The sequence below is a fragment of the Rana temporaria genome, chromosome 1 (genome assembly GCF_905171775.1).
Source record: "Rana temporaria chromosome 1, aRanTem1.1, whole genome shotgun sequence".
Lineage (NCBI taxonomy): Eukaryota > Metazoa > Chordata > Amphibia > Anura > Ranidae > Rana > Rana temporaria.
Window position 1 is genome coordinate 518,084,653 of NC_053489.1, and position 21,931 is coordinate 518,106,583.

The 21,931-nt window shown below is 45.7% G+C and overlaps 2 protein-coding genes across 3 annotated transcripts in view; one reads left to right on the forward strand and one right to left on the reverse strand.

Moving 5' to 3' along the window:
• The window catches only part of ANAPC10 (anaphase promoting complex subunit 10), a 136,036-nt gene extending 119,617 nt beyond the window's left edge, over positions 1-16,419 (reverse strand). Inside the window, exons 1-2 of one of the 2 annotated variants that reach the window (XM_040331597.1) lie at positions 16,279-16,419; positions 1,271-1,320 (exon numbers count right to left, since the gene is read on the reverse strand). The gene's annotated coding sequence lies outside the window, so the exon portion shown is untranslated. The remainder of the gene's footprint in view (positions 1-1,270; positions 1,321-16,278) is intronic. The other variant, XM_040331590.1, reaches the window with a different exon arrangement.
• Positions 16,420-16,495: 76 nt separating this feature from the next.
• ABCE1 (ATP binding cassette subfamily E member 1) overlaps positions 16,496-21,931 on the forward strand; it is a 46,005-nt gene continuing 40,569 nt past the window's right edge. The window contains exons 1-2 of the mRNA XM_040331579.1: positions 16,496-16,671; positions 21,328-21,481. Coding sequence (XP_040187513.1) covers positions 21,379-21,481 — 103 coding nt within the window. The 5' untranslated portion in view covers positions 16,496-16,671; positions 21,328-21,378. The remainder of the gene's footprint in view (positions 16,672-21,327; positions 21,482-21,931) is intronic.

Below are 21,931 nucleotides of genomic sequence, written 5' to 3' on the forward strand. Positions count from 1 at the left end.
GGCTCCTCCCCCGTGCGCTGCAACGCTTGCAGGGAATGGAGCCTGGCACACAGAGGCATCGGGCAGAGGACACAGCAGGGGGACATTGCAGGATCCTGGGGACAAGGTGAATATACTGCAATAGTATCCTGCAATACAATCCCGAGTGTGGCTCGGGGTTACCGCTAATTGTACTGAAATTTAACCCCCAGCCACACTCTGGGAAACCGAAAGGGAGGTTAAGGACTGCGATTGTTTAAATTGTTTTAATACACAGTAATTTGTCGATTTAAATAAAGAATTACAAAATATATAAATAAAATGGAATCTCAACAAACATATATAGTAGAAAAAAAAAAAAGTCACCACCACAGATGTTCTGTAAATGCTCTGTGTAATGGGTCATGTTGCCCAAAAAAAAAGCGTAGCTGCATTGTTTCACAAATGGAGGTGTATTAATAGTGTAGGTGCATTATTTGATGCATTGAACTGTGTTGAGGGCTCATTCATAGGCCGAAACAACAAGCGCCACACATGCAATTGCATGCGCTACCAAGAAAGCTTTAACACATGCAAAGGAGCACTTCATCTGGGACTTATTTCTTGTTTTAAAAGGACTTTAGAACAGTTTTTCACTGATCCAGACATCCCCGTGTGGGTAGTGAGATGCCCCCTTGTCCCCTTGATATTACAAGTGAATGGTCAACGCGGCAGTCCAGTAAGCAAAGCTCTGTTACTTTGTCTTAGACAAAATTAGTTCCCAAATGTAAAGATTAAGGCCCCTTTCACATTGAGGCGTTATTCATGCGGTACATCGCTAAAAATAGTGCAGCTATACCGCATGAATAAATCTTGCCCTGCAGGCTTCAATGTGAAAGCCTGAAGGATTTCACACTGAAGCGGTGCGGTAGCAGGAGCGCTCCAAAAGTCCTGCTAGCCGCATCTTTGGAGCGGTATAGGAGCGGGGTGTTTACCGCTCCTATACCATGCCTTCCCATTGAAATCAATGGGAAACCGCGTAATACCGCCCGCAATGCGCCTCTGGTATTAACCCTTTTTCAGGCCGCTAGCGGGGGTTAAAACCTCACCGCTAGCGCCCAAAAATAGCGGTAAATAAGACGGTATAGCGGCGCTAAAAATAGCGCGGCTATACCGTCACCGCACCTCTGCTGCCCAATGTGAAAGCAGCCTAAAAGAGGGACTGGCTAAGAACAAGTGTCCAAAAGAGGAAAACGTCTTGACATACAAACAGAAAATATAAGCAGAATAAACAAACGTGAAGTCTACAAACCTGGCTCTGCTTCTTTAAGTGACTGCGTAATACAGTACGAGATGGACAAGCTGATGGAAAAGAAATAAACAGTGTTATAAAGAAGGCACAAAACTATAGTATCTTATTTTAAACTCTTTTTTTTTTTTTTTTTTTTTAAGAATAATAGAAAAATATTCTTAGATTGTAAATTTTTTGAAGGTAGGGATTGATTTGAATGCAAAATATGCAATGCGCCATGTACATTTGTCACATATTTGCTAAATTAGTACCTGGAATTAAGTCATCCAATCCCCATAAAAGCTTCCCTGGAGTGCTAAAGAATGGTTTCATTTTGGGACCTACATTAGAGCTGCACAATTAATCGTTAAAAAATGGTGATCTCGATTCAACCCCCCTGACGATCTCCAATGCAGAGTTTGCCGATTCTTTCATATAAGTGGAGAGACTTATCTGTTCACTGTCAAAAAAAGAAAATATCCGGGCAGTCTGCCAAGTTTTTAACAGGAAACATTGTAACTAATGCCTCCTTATTAAACCCCTTTCACACTGGGTCGTTTTGCAGGCGCTATTGCGCTAAAAATAGACCCTGCAAACCGACCTGAAACAGCCACTGCTGTGTCTCCAGTGTGAAAGCCCGAGGGTTTTCACACTGGAGTGGTGCGCTAGCAGGACGGTAAAAAAAAAATCCTGCTAGCCGCATCTTTGGAGCAGTGAATTGAGCGGTGTGTATACCGCTCCTGCCCATTGAAATCAATGGAACTCGAGCCTTTATTATGGTCGAGGGCACAGCACGTAGGGGCTTAATATCGGACATATACCGAATCCTGAACGAGTACTCTATACAGGGTAAACACGCTTACATGCTCCGCTGGGAGAGGGAGCTAGGAGAGGTGATCCCGGAGGAGGCGTGGGGGGCGGTCTGGAGGCAGGCGGCCAAAATTCTATTGTGTACCCTTTACAGGGAAAATGCATACAAAGTGCTTTTCTTTTGGTACCTGACTCCAGACGTACTCCACAAGGTTTATCCCTCTACATCTGACCGCTGCTGGCGTTGCCACCAAGCCCGGGGCACTTTATTCCACATATACTGGACCTGCCCCCCTGATTGTCCCGTTTTGGACTTTAACACGGGAGCTCCTGTCCCGCCTCTTTGAGGTGCCCATACCCCTCTCCCCGAAACGATTTCTTCTGGGCCTTTCTCAACCACAAATAGCCAAACCCTATAAGAAGCTACTTAGGCATATTCTTATCGCTGCAAGGTGCCTATTAGCCCTCCACTGGAAGAAGCCACTACCCCCATCCCAGGAGGCCCTTTATGCCAGGGTTAAGGATGTAGAACTCATGGAAAAAATGACAGCCAGGATCCGGGACAAGTTGGATGACCACGACCTTGTCTGGGAGAGGTGGCATTCCCGGGAGGACCCGCCATGAGCCGACGGCCAGAACACCGAGGTACCTTGCTATCCCTACTCTAGTCTGCCCTCTTTCCCCCCCCCCTTCTTTTTTTTTCCTTTTTCTGTCCTCTTTTTCTTTGATTCTCAACTACTATAGATGTTACTAAGTGTACAAATAATGGTGATGCTACTATGGCACGGTCCTATACCACTTGACTCCTTTGAGATATTTCTGCTATTGGTGGAAGGACCGGCGACGGAGGGAGTTTGTCCCTCCCCTTTCCTATGCTGGTCTAACCCTGGACAGGCACGAGCACTTATTGTTGTACCCTTTTACACGTTTGTATTGAACTTTTACAAAATAAAAAAAATTGTTATTTAAAAAAGAAATCAATGGAACACCATGGCTATACCGCCGGCAAAGCGCCTCTGCAGTGATTTTTAACTGAATAGCGCTGCGAATTTGGCAGTAAAACGCCGCCCCCGTGTGAAAGGGGCCTTAGATCAAAAAGGGATAAACTTCTGTTTGTGTGTAAAGAAAAAAAATCAGGGCAGTCTGCCAAGTTTTTAACAACATGAAACTTAACTATCGCTTACTTCTTAGATCAAACGTCTGTGTGTAAATGCAGGAAGTTTAACCACTTAAAATCTAAATCTTTTTCTGACACATGTTTCTTAAGTTAAAATCAATATTTTTTGATAGAAAATTACTTGGAACCCCCAAACATTATATATATTTTAGCAGAGACCCTAGGGAATAAAATGGCAATTGCTACAATATTTTATGTCAAACTGTATTTGTCCAGCGGTCTTTCAAATGCAATTTTTTGGGGGAAAAACACACTTCAATGAATAATAATAATAAAAAAAAAAAAAGGAAACAGTAAAGTTAGCCCAATTTTTGTTGTTGTTTTAATGTGATAGATGATGTTACAACGCAAGAATCGTGATCTACCTTCTAAGCAAAAAAATTGTGATTCTCATTTTAGCCAGAGTCATGCAGCTCTAACCTACATTGAAAGAATTTTACCATAGCATGGACCCTGGAGATGGTTCTAGGTTATGTTGTAGATACATTTTTTTGAGTGGTGTCAATCTGAACTCATGGGTTTTTAAAGTCTTACCAGCCCACTTTTATTAAAAAGTGGTTGTTAAAGTGGTTGTAAACCCACTTCTGCAAGTTACACCTACAGGTAAGCCTAGATTAAGGCTTACCTGTAGGCGTTAACAATATCTCCTAAACCTGCATGGTTTAGGAGATATTCGCCGAATGACAGGACCACTGTCTATGGCGCATGCGCAGTAGACAACGGCACACAGGCGCACTAACAATAGCCAAACTAAACTCGGCAATGCCGTGTTTGACGGCTCCCGCGCGCATGCACGGGATTGACATCATCGCCGCTCCGGCCAATCACAGCGCCGGAGCGGCGATTACAGGAAGTAGATCGCCGGAGACATGGCAGCGGCGTTGGAGGGAACGGAGAAGTTCGGGGGCTTCGTTCTCAGGTAAGTCGATCATAATGAGCTAGTATGCTGTGCATACTAGCTCATTATGATGACTATCTTGCAGGGTATTTTAATTTTTTTAACCACTTATCTACCGCCCGCCGTCAAATGACGGCGGGAGGCAGACGCCATTGTTCTGGGTGGAACGTCATATGACGTTGCACCCTTTTAAGCCACTAGGGGGCACGCGCCCGCCGCATCACTGGGGACCCGATGCACATGCCCAGTAACTGCGCAAGACTGTGGATCGGTGGGTGTAAACACACCGATCCACGTCCTGTCAGGGAGAGGGGACCGATGGCGTGTCCCTTGTACATAGGGACAACCATCGGTCACCTCCCCCAGTCACTCCCCTACCCCCATAGTAAGAATCACTCATTAGGGAATACATTAACCGCTTCCTCGCCCCCTAGTGTTAAACCCTTCCCTGCCAGTCACATTTATACAGTAATCAATGCATTTTTATAGCAAGGATCGCTGTATAAATGTGAATGGTCCCAAAAATGTGTCAAAAGTGTCCGATGTGTCCGCCGCAATATCGCAGTCATGATAAAAAACGGGGTTACTTACCGGTAACATCCCTTTTCCAGGAGTCTTTCAGGACAGGTACTGTAGAGAGACACAGGCTCCTCCCCTCACAGGAAACACCGCCTTCCAATTAGGAATTTAAGCCTCATCCTCCCTCAGCTCCTCAGTTTTTTCCAGAGTACCTCCGGCCAGCTGGGGAGACACAAGAACACGTCATAAAAGTATAATATTTCATCTTACCTGACGGCCTCGTCTGATGAGTTTTCATAATATCCCCTACAACAAAGAGGGTGGGTACCAGTGCTGTCCTGAAAGACTCCTGGAAAAGGGATGTTACCGGTAAGTAACCCCATTTTTCCCTGTTCGTCTTTCAGGACAGGTACTGTAGAGAGGATAAGCGAGCACCTTACCCTAGGGTGGGACAACTGCTTGCAGTACTTTGCGTCCAAAAGCCTGGTCTTTGGTTGAAAGTAGGTCCAGTCTGTAATGTTTTACAAACGTTGAAAAACTAGACCATGTTGCAGCCTTGCAGATCTGCTCCGGGGAAGCACCAGCACACTCTGCTTGGGAAGTTGCTACTGCCCTGGTGGAATGAGCCTTGATACCCTGTGGAGGCTCTACTCCCCTAGAAGAATAAGCTAGAACAATGGCTGCCCTTAACCACCTGGCTATCGTGCGTCTAGAAGCCCTGGACCCTTTCCTGGACCCAGAAAATAAAACAAACAGTGAATCAGCTTTCCTGAACTGACTCGTGTAATCCAAGTATTGTAGGACACACCTCCTAACATCTAGGTTGTGAAACTTGTGTTCCTGTTCGCTCACAGGATTTGAACAAAAAGAAGGCAATGTTATTTCTTGACTCCTGTGAAAATTAGAAGCTACCTTTGGTAGAAAAGCCGGATCCGTCTTAAAAATGATGCGATCCGGAAAAACTTGAAAAAAGGGGGCCCTAATAGATAGGGCCTCGAGTTCGCTCACTCTCCTAGCAGTAGTGATCGCTACTAAAAATACTGTTTTGAGAGTGATCACTTTTAAACTACAATTGTCTAAAGGCTCAAATGGTTCCACTGTAAAGGCCTGAAGAACCAATGAGAGATCCCAAACTGGGAAGTTGGAGGTTTTTACAGGTCTCCGTCTACTCAAAGCCTTAAAAAATCTAGAGACCCAGGGGTCAAATGCTAGTTGTTTTTCAAAAAATACACTTAGTGCTGACACTTGACCCTTCAGTGTGCTAGTTGCCAGCCCTTTATCAGCCCCAGCTTGTAGAAATTCTAAAACAGCCACAGAGCTGTTGACACTGAAGGAGCTTTCTGCGCACCAGATGTTAAACCGTTTCCACACTTTTTGGTAAATGGCTTGTGTCTCCTTCTTTCTACAGCTTAAGAGTGTTTCAACCAGGCGTTCTGAAAACCCTTTGCCCCTCAGCAGCTCTTCCTCAGAAGCCAAGCTGCCAGATTCCACCTCTCTACCTGCGGGCAGCAGATTGGACCCTGTAAAAGGAGATCCTCCCGGATTGGTAGAATCCAAGGAGGTTCTATCGATAAACCTTTCAGGATAGAGAACCATGGTCTCCTGGGCCAATGAGGTGCGATGAGAATCAGTGTTGTGTTCTCCCCCTGCAGTTTCCTCAGGACTGCTGGTATTAGAACCGGAGGGGGGAAAGCATAACACCTGGAGAACTGCCAGGTTTGGGCCAGAGCGTCCACCGCCAGAGCTCCATCCCACCTGTTTAGGGAAAAAAAAGAGCCGAGTCTTGGCATTTTCTCTTGAGGCGAATAAATCCACCTCCGGGAGACCCCATCTTTGAGTGATCGCTCTGAAGACTTCTTGATTCAGAACCCAATCGCCCTCCCTCAGTTTCTTCCTGCTGAGGAAGTCTGCGACCTGATTTAATTCTCCCTTCAGATGTATGGCCGAGAGGGACAAGACATTGGCCTCTGCCCATATGAGAATAGACTTTGTCAGATCCCATAAGGACTTGCTCCTGGTGCCCCCCTGCTTGTTGACATAAGCTACTGCGGAGGAGTTGTCTGTCCCGACTCGAACATGCTGTCCCTGCAGCTCCTTCTGAAAGGCTTTGAGGGCTAACTATCGCTTTTAGTTCTCTCCAATTCGAAGATTTTTGCGAGTCCTCTTTTGCCCAGCGACCCTGTGTCAGAAGGGAGTCCAGGTGTGCTCCCCAACCGGAGCCACTGGCATCTGTTGTCACTGTTCTGGAGATCGGGGAGATCCAATCCAGGCCCTGTAAAAGGTTCGCCCCCTTCCTCCACCAAAGGGACCTCTTGATGTGAACCGGTATGGATATCAGGGAATCCAAGGAGTCCGGTTTGTGATCCCAAATGTTCAGTATGAACAGTTGCAGGGGTCGGTAATGCAGACCTGCCCACTGCACTGCAGGAAGAGAAGATGTTAATAACCCCAGAGCTGACATGACCTTCCTTATCGGAAGCTGGCCGCTTCTCGGAAGTGATATTACATTGTCCACCTTCTGAACTTTTTCTGTTGGGAGAAAAGTCATCTGTCTGGTTGAGTCCAGTACATATCCCAGAAAAGTGACTCTTTGGGAGGGCGTCAGGCTGGATTTTTCCAGATTGAGTAGCCAACCTAAGTTTTCCAGAATCTCCTTTGCTACCTGGAGGTCCTGGGACAACCGTGTCGGGGAGTCTGCAAAAAATAGCAGATCGTCCAGGTATGCCACCACCAGGATGCCCTTGAGACGTAGAAAGGCTAGTACCTTCACCATCACTTTGGTGAATATGCGGGGGGAAGAGGAGAGCCCGAAGGGGAGTGCTTTGAACTGTAGGTGAAACGTCCCTTCTCTGGACCTCACGGCCAGTCTGAGAAATCTCTGATGGCATTCTGCTATTGGGATGTGTAGGTAGGCATCCTTTAGATCTATGGATGCCATGAAGCAGTTCGGAAGGAGGAGCGTCCTCACGGAATAGATAGAATCCATCCGAAACCGTTTGTACGTGACCGAGGCGTTTAGAGGTTTTAAATTCAGTATAAGCCTGAATTTCCCTGAAGGCTTGCGGACCACAAATATGTGGGAGTAGAAGCCCTTTCCTATCTCCTCCGATGGAACCCGAACTACCACCTCCTGATCCTCCAACTCCTGAAGAGAGGAGAGCAGAGCCACAGATTTTTCCTTGCACTGCGGCAAATTGGTGACTAAGAGTCTGGATGGGGGGGGGGGACTTGAGAACTCTAGTCTGTACCCTCTCCTTATGATCCCCAGCACAAATTGGTTGCTGGTGATCATCTCCCACTGTGGGAGAAAGGCCCCCAACCTTCCTCCCACCTTGACTCCGTCATTGAGGTTTTTGGGGCTGTTCAGGAGCACGAAAAAGCGCCCCGGCACGGCCTTTCCCCTTTGGTCCCCAAAACTTTTTCTTTCTCTCAGGTTTTGGGACTTCCACCTTCTTTTGGGTCCAGAATTTTTTCTTTGCCTGTCCCCAAATTTTTTCTTTAAGGGGAAAGCCTTCTTCTTGTCGGCTGTACGATCTAAGACAGCCTCCAAGCCTGGCCCAAATAATAAATCTCCTGTAAGGGGGATCCCGCACAATTTAACCTTTGAGGCGCTATCCCCCTGCCATGTCTTGAGCCAGAGAGCTCTTCTTGCAGAATTAGATAGAGCTGCAGACCTGGCGGACATGCAGATTGACTCTGCTGAGGCGTCCGCTAAATACCGCACGCCACTCAGTAAAGTTGGAAAAGAGGATAGTATAGTCTCTTTAGGCGTTCCGGCCTCAATATGTGCCCTGATCTGTAAGAGCCTATGCTCTAGATTACGGGCCACCACTGTTGCTGCCATAGCTGGCTTAAGGTTCCCCTGGGAAGCATCCCAGGACTTTTTTAATAGCGAGTCCATCCGCCTGTCCATGGGGTCTGAAAGGACCCCCATGTCCTCAAACGCCAAGTCCGTATGTCGGGATACCTGCAAAAAGGCAGCATCTAGTTTGGGGGATTTGTTCCATACTAAAGCCTCCTCTTCAGAAAAAGGAAACCTTCTCTTCAAAGAGTTTGAGAAGAAAGGTTTCCTTTCTGGGTCCTGCCACTCTTTTTTGATGGCATTGACCAGGACTTCATGGACTGGAAAAACCTTTTTCCTTTGTTCTCCCAGACCACTGTACATCTGGTCATGGAGTGACAGTGTCTTTTTCTCCTCAACTATCCCTAAAGTAGTGTGGATAGTTTTCAATAATTCTTCCACCTCTTCAAGGGAAAGCTTGTAGCGAGAGACCTTTGAGGGCCCTGCCTCTGTCCCCTCACCATCTGACTCCTCTTGGGAGCTAGAAGCGGCACTGTCTTGCTCCTCCTCAGCATCCTCTCTGATATCCGCAGGTTTCTCTCTACTCCCAGAGGGAAGAACCTCAGGATTGGGTGGAATTACCTGTTGCGCTACAGAAGGGCTGCTTTGGGGCAATTGAAAATTAGCAAAAATATCTTTAAACGATTGAAAGGTGCCAGAAAGCTCTTTCATAGAAGCTGCTAATTCAGATGCCTGCTCTGCCTCCCTTTCCTTAACCAGCCCCTCAATACATCTCCTGCAAAGTGCTTTGTTCCAACTCTCACTAAGGGAAGATCTGCAGGAAGGGCATTTCTTCTTGCTGTGGGCTGATTTTTCTGTGGATTTCTGAAAAACACAGAAGAAAGTGGAGGCTAGATTGAGAGAGAGCCCAGCGCTTGACACAGGTAACCACCAGGAGTGTTCTAGGACCAACCACCACCAGGGTTCCAGACACACTACACAAACAAGCTCCCCGACCACCAGGAGAAGAAAACAAAAAAATCACCAGTGAAGCTGTGCAAAATGATAAGGGAACACCACCCCAGGGTTCTCCTTACCTTAGAGTGGCTGGTGCCGACCCTACGGCTGAGAAGAGAGAGGCCGCACCAGCCCAGCGTCAGGCCTTTTCACACTGCAGCGTCTGGGACCAGTGACGCGTATCCGGCGGAAGTGCCCGCCCCCCCCGGAACTGACGTCACTCGTCATCCGGTCCGGCCCAGCTTCTTGGCCGACTGTGAATTCTCACAGGGAGCGTGCACCCCGCCTGCAGCGCCACCCCTGTGCGATCGGAAAATAGACCTCCGCGGTCGAATCCACCCCAGGAATGTCCGCGGGACGCTACACGGCGATGTCCTGGGTAAGTGACTTCCCCAGCCAGCCAGGACGCCATGCTTTAAAAAAATAGCCCTGAGCCCAGGGAGAACAGGTCCCCCCTCTCAGGAATATTGGCCTCAGCTTCCCCAGCTGTCTGGCCCTTGGCCCCAAGCGGTGTCTCCCCTCCGGAGGAAACACCATAAACTGAGGAGCTGAGGGAGGATGAGGCTTAAATTCCTAATTGGAAGGCGGTGTTTCCTGTGAGGGGAGGAGCCTGTGTCTCTCTACAGTACCTGTCCTGAAAGACGAACAGGGAAAAAAGTCACGATCAACGCCATTACTAGTAAAAAAAATAAATAAATAAATAAAATAGCTATAAATCTATCACCTATATTGTAGACCCTATGACTTTTGCGCAAACCAATCAATAAACGCTTATTGCGATTTTTCTTACCAAAAATATGTAAAAGAATACGTATCGGCCTAAATTGAAAATAAATCTGAATAAAAAAAAAAAATTATATTTATTATAGCAAAAAGTAAAAAATTGTGTTTTTCAAACTTGTCCCTCTTTTGTTTATAGCGCAATAAATAAAAACCGCAAAGGTGATCAAATACCAACAATAGAAAGCTCTATTTGTGGGGGAAAAAAATATAAAAATTTCATTTGGGTACAGTGTTGCATGACCGCACAATTATCATTTAAAATGTGACAGCGCTGAAAGCTGAAAAATGGCTTGGGCAGGAAGAGGGTGAAAGTGCCCAGTAGGCAAGTGGTTAAAGTACAAGGGTTTACTTCCTCTTTAAGTCACTTCTATAAAATGCTCCTATCCCCTCTGTATTACAACAATAGGTTCCCCTGTGTCTGTGTTAAATAAGAAATATGCTTATGTGTACCAATAACACAGCGTCTTCCCACGCTTAGGTTGACAGTTCCAGTGGGCAGGGCCAAGCACTGTGGCTGGCGTCAGCCAGGGAGGAGAGACAGAGCTGAGGAGTCACATGATCGCAGGAAAACGCTGTGTTATCAGTACAGGTTAGCATATTTATTACATAACATAGACACAGGGGAACTTGTTATATTATAATACAGAGGGGATGGGGGCTTTTAATGTTAACTATGAGAGCAGCAGGAGCATGGGCGGGCGGGCGGGCGGGCGGGCGTTGACACAAGCAAGCACTCAGAGGACACAGGAGACAGACACCGGGGCTGTGGCTGATGGAGGCACGTACTGACTCAGATGTCAGTGCTCAGCAGCCCTGATATATATCAGAGTCAGCGTACAGGGGGAAGGTACAAACTGGCAGGATCAGACAGGTATTACAGGTGATACGGGGGGGCAAATGACACTGCACAAGCACTGTGCAGTATAACATGCTTTAAAGGAAACAGGATCTGTTTTTTCGGTTAACAAATACTTTACAAAAAAAAACTCTCATAAAGTTGCCCACACAGGGATTTTAGCTTCACACAGCAAACAGTCAACTGAAAATGCCAAGCCACCTGACTCTCTTGTCAGCAGCACCACTGCTCTCTTTACTTTGGTCTGTTAGACTTGTCTCACCTGACCCCTCTTGGCTCACTCAACTGGAACAAATGCAGCACCCATGCTACACAGGTCCATTCCTTGGCCTCTCAATATAGGGTCTCCAGGCACCCTGGATTCTCACACTCCTAATGCCGCGTACACACGATAATTTTTCAGGTTGTAAAAAAACGAAGTTTTTTAAAAATGTCATTTAACAACTTAAGCCCCGGACCAAAATGCAGGTAAAGGACCAGGCCCCTTTTTGCGATTCGGGACTGCGTCAATTTAACTGACAATTGCGTGGTCGTGCGATGTGGCTCCCAAACAAAATTGGCGTACTTTTTTTCCCACAAATAGAGCTTTCTTTTGGTGGTATTTGATCACCTCTGCGTTTTTTATTTTTTGTGCTATAAACAAAAATAGAGCGACAATTTTGAAAAAAAATGCTATATTTTTTACTTTTTGCTATAATAAATATCCCCCAAAAATATAAAAAAAAAAAAAAAAATTCCCTCAGTTTAGGCCGATACGTATTCTTCTACATATTTTTGGTATAAAAAAAACGCAATAAGCGTTTATCAGTTGGTTTGCGCAAAATTTATAGCGTTTACAAAATAGGGGATAGTTTTTTTTTGTTACTACCAATGGCGTGACTGCGACATTATGGCGGACACATGTGTGCGCTATAATCTGTTTTGTACTGTCTTTGGTCTTATAGCAGCACCATCTTAGATGTATAGCATTTTAGGGTGTGCCCCCCAGATATGTTTTTGTATTATGGCGGACACTTCGCACAATTTTGACACATTTTTGGGACCATTGTCATTTTCACAGCAAAAAATGCATTTATAATGCATTCTTTATTGTGGAAATGACAGTTGCAGTTTGGGAGTTAACCACAGGGGGCACTGAAGGGGTTATGTTTCACCTAGTCCTAGTGTGTGTGTTTACAACTGTAGGGGGGTGTGGCTGTAGGAATGATGTCATCGATTGTGTCTCCCTATAAAGGGGATGACACGATCGATGCAGCCGCCACAGTGAAGCACGGGGAAGCCGTGTTTACGCGCGGCTCTCCCCGTTCTTCAGTTCCAGGGACTGATTGCGGGACCCCAGCGGCGATCAGGTCCGCTGGTCCCGCGGTCCCGGAGCTTCAGACCGGGTCGCGGGCGCGCGCCCGCGACCCACGGCTGGGTAGATGTACAGGACGTGCCGGTACGTCCATCTGCCCAGCCGTGCCATTCTGTGGACGTATATCTACAGGCGGCGGTCCTTAAGTGGTTAAAACGATCGTGTGTGGGCTTCAGAGCATTTTTTGGGTTCTGAAAAACGATATAAAAACATAAAAAAACGAACATGCTCTATTTTTTCACGACGTTTTAAACTATGTAGTTCTTCAGGGTTGTAAAAAATTTAAGTGTGTGGGCTTTAATGATGTGAAAAACACGCGCATGCTTAGTAGCAAGTTATGAGACGGGAGCGCTCGTCCTGGTAAAACTACTGTTCGTAATGGAGATGTAACATTCATCACGCTTTTACCAACATGAAATCAGCACCAAGGGTGGCGTCATCCGCATGGAACTTCACCTTCATAGTGCCATTGTACGTCACCGCGCTTTGCTAGAGCATTTTTTTCCCCCACTATCATGTGTAGGCAACGTCGTTTTAATGATGAAGTTGAAAACATTTTTATTTTCATCCGCTTCCGTCAACATTCGTTTTTTTTTTTTTGAACGGATGAAAGCCCTATTTTTCAACCGTCAAAAGAACGAATCGGACGAAAAACGGGTGTAAACGGACAAATGGTCAGTTTTTCAGCCTTTTTTGCATTGGTAGTGGATGTAAAAAAAAAAAAAACCTGATGAAAAACGGATGAAATGAACGGTCCGTATGTGTTATTACTGTCCTGTTTTTCATCAGGTTTTTTTTTTTACATCCACTATCAATGCAAAAACGGATGAAAAACTGACCATTTGTCAGTTAAGGCCCCTTTTACACGGGTGGGCCGTTCAGATCCGCCTGTTAGCCCCCATTCACACCTAGGCGTTTTTACGCCTGTAGTGCTACGCCGCTGCCACCAGAGGGATGAAAACACATGTCCCTCTATGGAGATGGTTCACATCTCCACGCTGAACGCCGGACGCCTGAAAAAAGGTCCCGGACCTTTTTTTCAGGCGGCTTTTGGCGTTCGGCTAGGAGATGGGAAGCATCTCCATAGAGGGGGTCAATCTGGGGCACATCTAGGCGGACAATACCGGCGTTTTGTCGCCGCAAATCGCGGTACAAAACGCCGCTATTTGCACCGCGTTTTGCGGCGACAAAGCGCCGCGAATTTGTCTGCCTAGGTGTGAATGGAGCCTTAGAGCTGCACAATTAATCGTCAAGAATCGTTATCGCAATCTTTTTCCCGTTGCGATGTTGACACAGGGTTTCACGATCTTTGGTATGCAAAGAATTTCCTCTCTGCTCTCAGCCAAAAGTCAAAGTCTGGGCAGTCTGCCAAGTTTTGAAAACATTCTATCAGTGGAATGTTAAGTCTAAACATTGTATCAATTTGACTTTTACATCAAAAGGAATAGACTTCTGTATGTAAATTAGGAACGTTTAAACACTTAAACACCAATAGGTGGATTGAGAAAGACCGCCTTAACCTTTAAGCGGCGTAGTGTATCGTGTTTACACTACGCCGCCATAAGTTAGCAAGACAAGTACATGATTCACAAAGTACTTGCCTGCTAAGTTACGGCGGCGTAGCGTAAATCGGGCGGGCGTAAGCGCGCTTAATTCAAATTCGGCTGAGGGGGCGTGTTTTATGTTAATGGGGGGTGATTGACGTATGTTACGAAAGGCGCATGCACCGTCCGTGTACATATCCCAGTGTGCATTGCGGCAAAGTATGCCGCACGTTCGTATTGGTTTCCACGTGGACGTAAATTACGTCCAGCCCTATTCACGGACGACTTACGCAAACGACGTAAAATTTTCAAATTTCGACGCGGGAACAACGGCCATACTTAACATTACTATTCCAGCTATTTGATGGAATAACTTTAGGCCTGAAAGTGCATTACGTAAACGGCGTATCTTTACTGTGTCGGGCAAGCGTACGTTCGTGAATCGGCGTATCTACTCATTTACATATTCTAGGCCGACCGCAATGGAAGCGCCACCTAGCGGTCAGCCTAAAAAGTACACTTTAGGATACGTCTGAGCCTAATTTAAGCGTATCTGGTTTCCAGAATACGCTTAAATTTGCGTCAGCGTAGATTCCGACTTAGGCTGGCGTATCTACTGATACGCCGGCCTAACTCTCTGTGAATCCAGCTACAAACCTTTTTCTGACAGCTCTTTTCAAGTTAAATTTTTTTGCTAGAAAACTACTTGGAACCCCCAAATATATATATATATATATATATATATTACACACACACAATTATATATTAGTAGAGACCCTAGAGAATAAAATGGCGGTTGTTACACACTTTTATGTCACACTGTATTTGCGCAGCGGTCTTTCAAATGCACTTTTTTGGGAAAAAAATACTTTAATGAATTAAAAAAAAAACTAACCAGTACAGTTAGCCCGATTTTTTTTTGTATAAATGTAAAAGATTTTATGCGCGAGAATCGTCATCTTTATTCTAAGCAAAAAAAAATTGTGATTCTCATTTTGGCCAGAATCGTGCAGCTCTACCGCCTGTCAGTTTTTATTTTAGACGGACCTGAACAGACGCTCCATGCAGGTCCATGGAGTGACGAATGTCAGCAGTGACATGTCCACTGACATCCGATCCGCTGAGTCCAAAAGGGATGTAGACCTTATTTTCCATCCGGCTGGCGGATCGGATGAAAACGGAGAGGCGGAACTGTTTTCATCCGATCCCCCATAGAGGAGAGCAGAGATCTGACAGGTCCTTCCCTGGACAGTGAGCAGAGACGTACCTGTCATACGCCAGCTCAGCGGGGATCGGCAGAGTGATCCCCGCTTAAGAAGCGCAGTCCGTACACAGCCCCGTGTGAAAGGGGCCTTAATCTCAATGGGGTCCCCCTGTTCTTCACACTAACCATTCTCCCTCTTCTCATAGGGTTCCTGGGCTTATCCTGTGGCGTGCTCTGACACATGTAACCGTTTTTATCAACATGCACTGGTGATGTCACTGGCAGCTTCACAAGTAAATATCTCCTAAACAGTGCACGTTATATTTACTTTACCTATAGGTAAGCCTTACCAAATATAAAAATCATACATGAGCATTTATTTACACTTTAAAGTGTATGCATAGAGTAAACTTTGTTTTTGTTTCAGATCGAGTGGTGTGGTGTTATGCCTCCTGTAGGTAGACCAACACTTCAAATGTATCCAGGTATTGGATTGTCACAAGAACAGAAAGGGAGAGAAAATGTAAAATATTATAATCGTCTCCAGAAGCGGTGAGGATAACCCTCCAGTGTGGACACCTTTTCTGGTGACAACAGAGGAAAATGCCATTCAATTTGTGGAGATTTCCTCTCTCACTTCCTGTTGCATCTCTGCAACAGGAAGTGACAAGAAATCTTCCCAACAGGACAGGACACAGAAAAACAAAACTAAAATATAAAGTTTTTGCCAACCATGAACAATAAAGAAAACATGCAAATGCTAATAATGAAAAGATAAATTCTACCTTCAGGCTTTCGTTACTAAAGACGGCGAGTGCAAAATCAGGCTCACTTCTGCATAGAAACCAATCAGCTTCCAGCTTTTATTGCCAAAGCTTAATTGAACAAGCTGAGGTTAGAAGCTGATTGGTTACTATGCAGAAGTGAGCCTGACTTTTCGCTCTCCATCTCTAGTTAATAAACCCCATTGGGACATAAAAGGGCAAGCCTGGAGGTCCCATCATAACAATGACAGGTACTCATAGCAAACCGTCAACATTGTGAATGAAGCGCAGGATGACAGAAGCTCTCCCCTCCATGGCGAACCTGTACTGGGCGGAGATCATATGCAGTCTGCTCACAGTGCGCCTTCACCCCCCGACACCACCAATTCCACTTCAAATGGTTCCCTGCATAACCGCCAGCAGTCTCTACGAGCTAGACACCTCCTGATGACGTCATCTCCCTGACTCATTCATGTGCGCCGAGAAGGCCTGCGTTCCACGGTGAAACGCGGCGCTGTACGCCAGTGGTGTGGGAGAAAGCGTCAGTGGCGGCCATCTTGGCCGGTTTCTTTTCGTGTGCTTTGCACGTTGCTGCCTGGGGAGGAGAGCGAGAGAAACCACCGAGAGACGGGGGAAAGAAGATATCTTCCGGCAGGCCGCCTCTCTCCCGACAACAGCCTTAGGGGCAGCAACTCCCCTCCCCGTCCTATCACCGGTAAGTGACCACCTGTTCGGCCTGCCATCTGGCCTGAGTGTGGGAGGCCAAGGCTGGGGAGTGAGTCACCGGCTGTTCTGACCCGTCTAGTTTCCCCCTATAGGCTGCGAGCAGTGGGCCCTGAAAGTCGTTTTACTGGCAATGATTAGGGAACCGATAGTACTGAGCTGTCTTTAGTGCTTCATAGCAAGGTGCATGGGTGGGAGTACTGGACCGTCTGTTCTCCTCCATGACAGACTGCTAGGGCTGAATGTACATGGGTGGGAGTACTGGACCGTCTGTACTCCTCCTACATGACAGACTGCTAGGGCTGAATGTATATGGTGGTCTTATTAGGGTCCAGGGAGCTTCAAACTACGGCCCTCCAGGTGTTGCGGGACTACATATCCCATGAGGCATTGTAAAATTCTGACATTCGTACACATGACTAGGCATGATGGGAATTGTAGTTCCTGAACAACTGGAGGGCCATAGTTTGAAGACCCCTGTAAATTAGACAGATGTGCTGTAATTTACTCAGCTCAATGGGTGTCCAGTACTGCAGCACAGCAGGCTGAACACCATATGCATTGTTTTTGCTGTGACTGTTTGCTCACCAGTCTTCCAGGTGGGAGAGTGATTCAACAGTGGGTTCTGGGGCTCTTCAACCCCCCCCCCGGTCCCCCTCCCCGCAGGTGCCTGGGGCTCTCGCCCGCAGTTTCATACACTCGGCATCATTGTATTTGATAGCAGTGCAGCGATTGGCTCCCGCAGCTGTCAATCTATCCAAAACCAAGACTCCGTGGAGAAGAGGACGCCAGGGAGGAGCCGAGCGGACTCAGGTAAGTAAAACGGTGGGGCCAGTGAATGCCGGGTGGTTTTTCACCTTCATGCATAGGATGCATGAAAGTGAAAAAACAGAAACCTTTACAACCCCTTTAACCCTCCTCTATGCCCACTCTCTGAAAACACCTTGGCATGCTGGAATTATGCAGTGTTGTGAAGCCTAATTGACAAAAAACATAAAAAGATGTCATTTTTATACATGATTAACAGAAGTATTTTGTATATATGCCTTAATGTGGAGTTCCACCCAAAAATTGAACTTCTGCTATTTGGAATATTTTATTCTCCAGGGTGTTAGGATAAAAAATATATATAATGTTTGGGGGTTCCAATTAGAGGGAAGAAGATGGCAGTGAAAATAGTGAAAAATGACATTAGAATTGCTGTTTAACTTGTAATACCAACGGCCACCACCAGATGGCGCCAGCTTCCACATCTGGTGGTAATAACTTGTAATACCAACGGCTCACCACCAGATGGCACCAGCTCACAAAAAAAAAAAAAATTTTTTTGCCCCCCCTTCCAAGCCAAGTCGCCAGGACCCCATTTCTAGTCGCCATGGCGACCTGGCGCCCGGGATTTGTCGAGCCCTGTGCTATGCAGCCTAAAATCTCCTCCTTGTACCTCTTCCCCCCATGTATGTGCCGTCTTTCCCTTCAATAGAAATTCTGACCACTGCTTGTGATCCTGTTAAAAGGTGTTCATATATATATATTTTTTTATATATGGCTTTGGGTTACATATGCCAGGGTAACACTGATGGATCCTCTTCTCACAAGGTTTGGGGTACTTAGTTGGTGGTCTCCCCTGCAGTAAGGAAGCCAGGGTCAGGAAAGTACAGTATATTTACTACCCACAATCTGCCTGCATCTCTAATGTTGCCAATATACAAGGCAACAACTGAACACTCCACTATCTAACCAGTAATAAGGATCGTGATAGCCAGCTACCAATAGTTTATATGGGAGGAAACTTTTACCATTTTTGTAATGAAGTATTGGGGTGCAGCTGTCCATTAATTGGCTCATAAAAACTCCTTTTGCCTAGTGAAGGCGGTGCATGCTACTTTGGTAACATGCACCGCCCCCATAAAATGAAAAAAGTCTCTTTCTTGCTCTGCAGAGCGATCTCTTGATACTTTTTCTGGGGTCCCCTCCCTCCGCTCCCCCTTACTGAATTTGACTGATATCAGCAGGAGCCAATGGCTAGTAGGTTTTATTTAGTTTGGTATGTGGTGTTTTTTTTTCTGTTACTGTCTTAGATGACGTCTTTATACAGTATCTGATAACATTGCAGAAATGCCGAGTTCTAATGTCAGCAGGACACATCTGCGGAGGGAACTGTCCAGCTGTCCCTTGACTAGTGAGATAGCTGCACTCTGCAAAACTTGCTCTCCTATTCTTATCTTTCCAGCCTTTGTGTAACAGTTGCTGAGCTCTGCTTGTGCCTCTGTGCTGGGTTTGCAAACCCTAGCATATTAAATAATGTTGCCCAGTTTGGTGGGCATAATGACATTTTTGTTTTTTTATTATTGAGAAGTACTAGCATGTTAGTGCAACCTGTATGTAACCTCATGGATGTATACACTCACCAGCCTCTTTATTAGGTACACCTGTTTAATTGCTTGGTAACACAAATTGCTAATTAGTCAATCACATGGCAGCAATTCCATGCATTTAGGCATCTAGACATAGTGAAGATGACTTGCTGAAGTTTAAACCAGGGCTGTGGAGTCGGAGTCGAGGGAAATTTTTGGGTACCTGGAGTCGGAAAACAATGCACCGACTCCTACTAAATTTAGATTGGAATAAAAAAAAAAAAAGCAAGTTTAAATGTCCCAATTCACAAAAAGTTATAATTAATTACTTCTCTACTGTAAGAATAAAGACCAATGCATGCAGTGCCTCACGTAACCGCAAAACGAACACGTTAAGTGACCGTGAAGAAGCATGCTTTTCATGTGCTTCACTATATGGCACGCAACGCACAATTAGGAGCGGCAATACTTATACTTTCCATAGTGTTGTGTTCTGCTTTTACAGGGAACGCAGCGTCCATGTGTAACCTAGCCTCTCACTGATAAGGGATTAAATAAATATGTTTTTTGCAGGACTAGAGAGTGAGACACTTGTATAAGTGAAGGGAATGGAGGGCCAGTAGTTCAAGACTGAAGCTGTAAACCATTGGAAAAACTGCTGTCATTTAGCTAAGGCTATAAAAACTTGTAAACTCAGATTGTTAGCTTAAACTTTAAACATGACTATGGGATTCTCCTAGGAAAATCATGTTTTAGAATAAATGCCCCTTCCTGGATCCTCCCACTGCCCTATGTTTTGTTTTTGTTCTAAAACAACCAAATAATGTGGTTTGTATTTTTGAACTGGTAAAGATCCTGTTCCTGATGTTTATGCCTGCTGCTACTATCCAGCCACTTGATTGATTAAAGCGGGAGTTCACCCATAAAACAATTTTTCCCCTTCGATGGATGCTCGTTTTTGTCTAGGGGAATCGGCTAGTTTTAAAATATGAGCTGTACTTACCGTTTTCGAGATGCATCTTCTTCCGTCGCTTCCGGGTATGGGTCTTCGGGAGCGGGCGTTCCTTCTTGATTGACAGTCTTCCGAGAGGCTTCCGATGGTCGCATACATCGCGTCACTAGTAGCCGAAAGAAGCCGAACGTCGGTGCGGCTCTATCCTGCGCACCGACGTTCGGCTTCTTTCGGAAAATCGTGACGCGATGGATGCGACCGTCGGAAGCCTCTCGGAAGACTGTCAATCAAAATAGGAACGCCCAGTCCCGCAGCCCATACCCGGAAGCGGCAGAGAAGATGCATCTCGTAAACGGTAAGTACAGCTCATATTTTAAAACAACTAGCCGATTCCCCTAGACAAAACGAGCATCCAGCTATGGGGAAAATGTTTTATGTACGGGTGAACCCCCGCTTTAGTAAAAAAAAATTAATAAAACTTTGTTTTCATTGTGTTTGTCTTTTGCTTAAACTGTGCAATACAGTAGACTGTTGGCTTCCCAGCCAGTAGTCCTGTGGTAGGTTGCGTTTCTTTCCCTCAAGGAATGTATAAAATACATTCGCATATTAATACAGAGGAGTCGGAAGTACATAAAACTGAGGAGTCGGAACATTTATCTACCGACTCCACAGCCCTGGTTTAAACCATCAGAATTTGGAAGAAAGGGGATATAAGTGACTTTGAATGTACTTTGGTTGTTGGTGCCAGACAGGTTTGTCTGAGTATTTCAAAAACTGCTGATCTACTGGGATTTTCATGCACAACCATCTCTAGGGTTTACAGAGAATGGTCCGAAAAAGAGAAAATTTCCAGTGAGCGGTGGTTGTGTGGACAAAAATGCCTTGTTGATGTCAGAGGAGAATGGGTTGACTGGTTCTAGATGATAGAAAGGCAACAGTAATTGAAATACTCCCCCCATTGCAACCAAGGTATACAGAATATCATCTCTGATGCACAACATTGAACCTTGAAGCAGGTGAAACTGAGGCTACGGTTCGCCCCCCCTTACTGCCACTTTTGGCAATGGCCATTCACAAAGTGCATAGCGGCAGAAAACTGGACGTCAAGCCAGAAGGCTTCACTGCCGGTTTCCCTTACCTGAGATGTCGGTGCCTGCACCCAAAGCTGATTGGGTGAGGACATCACTGATATTTGTAGCTGCTAACTTTTCTTTTTTGGGGGGGACACTGGAGTTTCTCTTTAAGCAAGGTTACAGAATTTGCTAGCGGTAGTTTCTGGTACTGTGCAACCTCAGTTTGAGAATGGCTGCCCTGTAATGATTTTTTTCCCCCTTTTTCTTAGGTCTGGTTTCAAACTTGTTGGAAATCTCTTTGGCAATACTACACCCTCAAGATGGCTGACAAGTTAACAAGAATTGCTATTGTTAATCATGACAAATGCAAGCCAAAGAAGTGTCGTCAAGAGTGCAAGAAAAGCTGTCCTGTTGTACGAATGGGTAAGTGAATAGAAACTTTAATCCGTATATAGCGGTGGTCCTAAGCGGTCTTATCCTGTCCCCCTTCTAATACTTTGGTAGGGATCGGACCATCTGGGGATACTTGGGACATTTTGCAGGCACTTTTTCAAGCACTTGCTGCTCAGATCTTTCTTTTTTTTTTTTTTTTTTAACTACTAGCAGGGACAGAAAGTGTTTACCAGATATGTGTAGCGTCAGTTCATTGGAAGTCTCTTAAGAAATGGCAATGGGCTGACATTTTTACACATTCTGTGGCTAGCTTTTCTCCATTTAAAAAAAGATGCGATTTTAACCACTTGCTTACTGGGCACATATACCCCCCTCCTGCCCAGGTGAAATTTCAGCTTTCGGCACTGCATCGCTTTAACTAACAATTGCGCGGTCGTGCGACGTGGCTCCCAAACAAAATTGACGTCCTTTTTTCCCCAC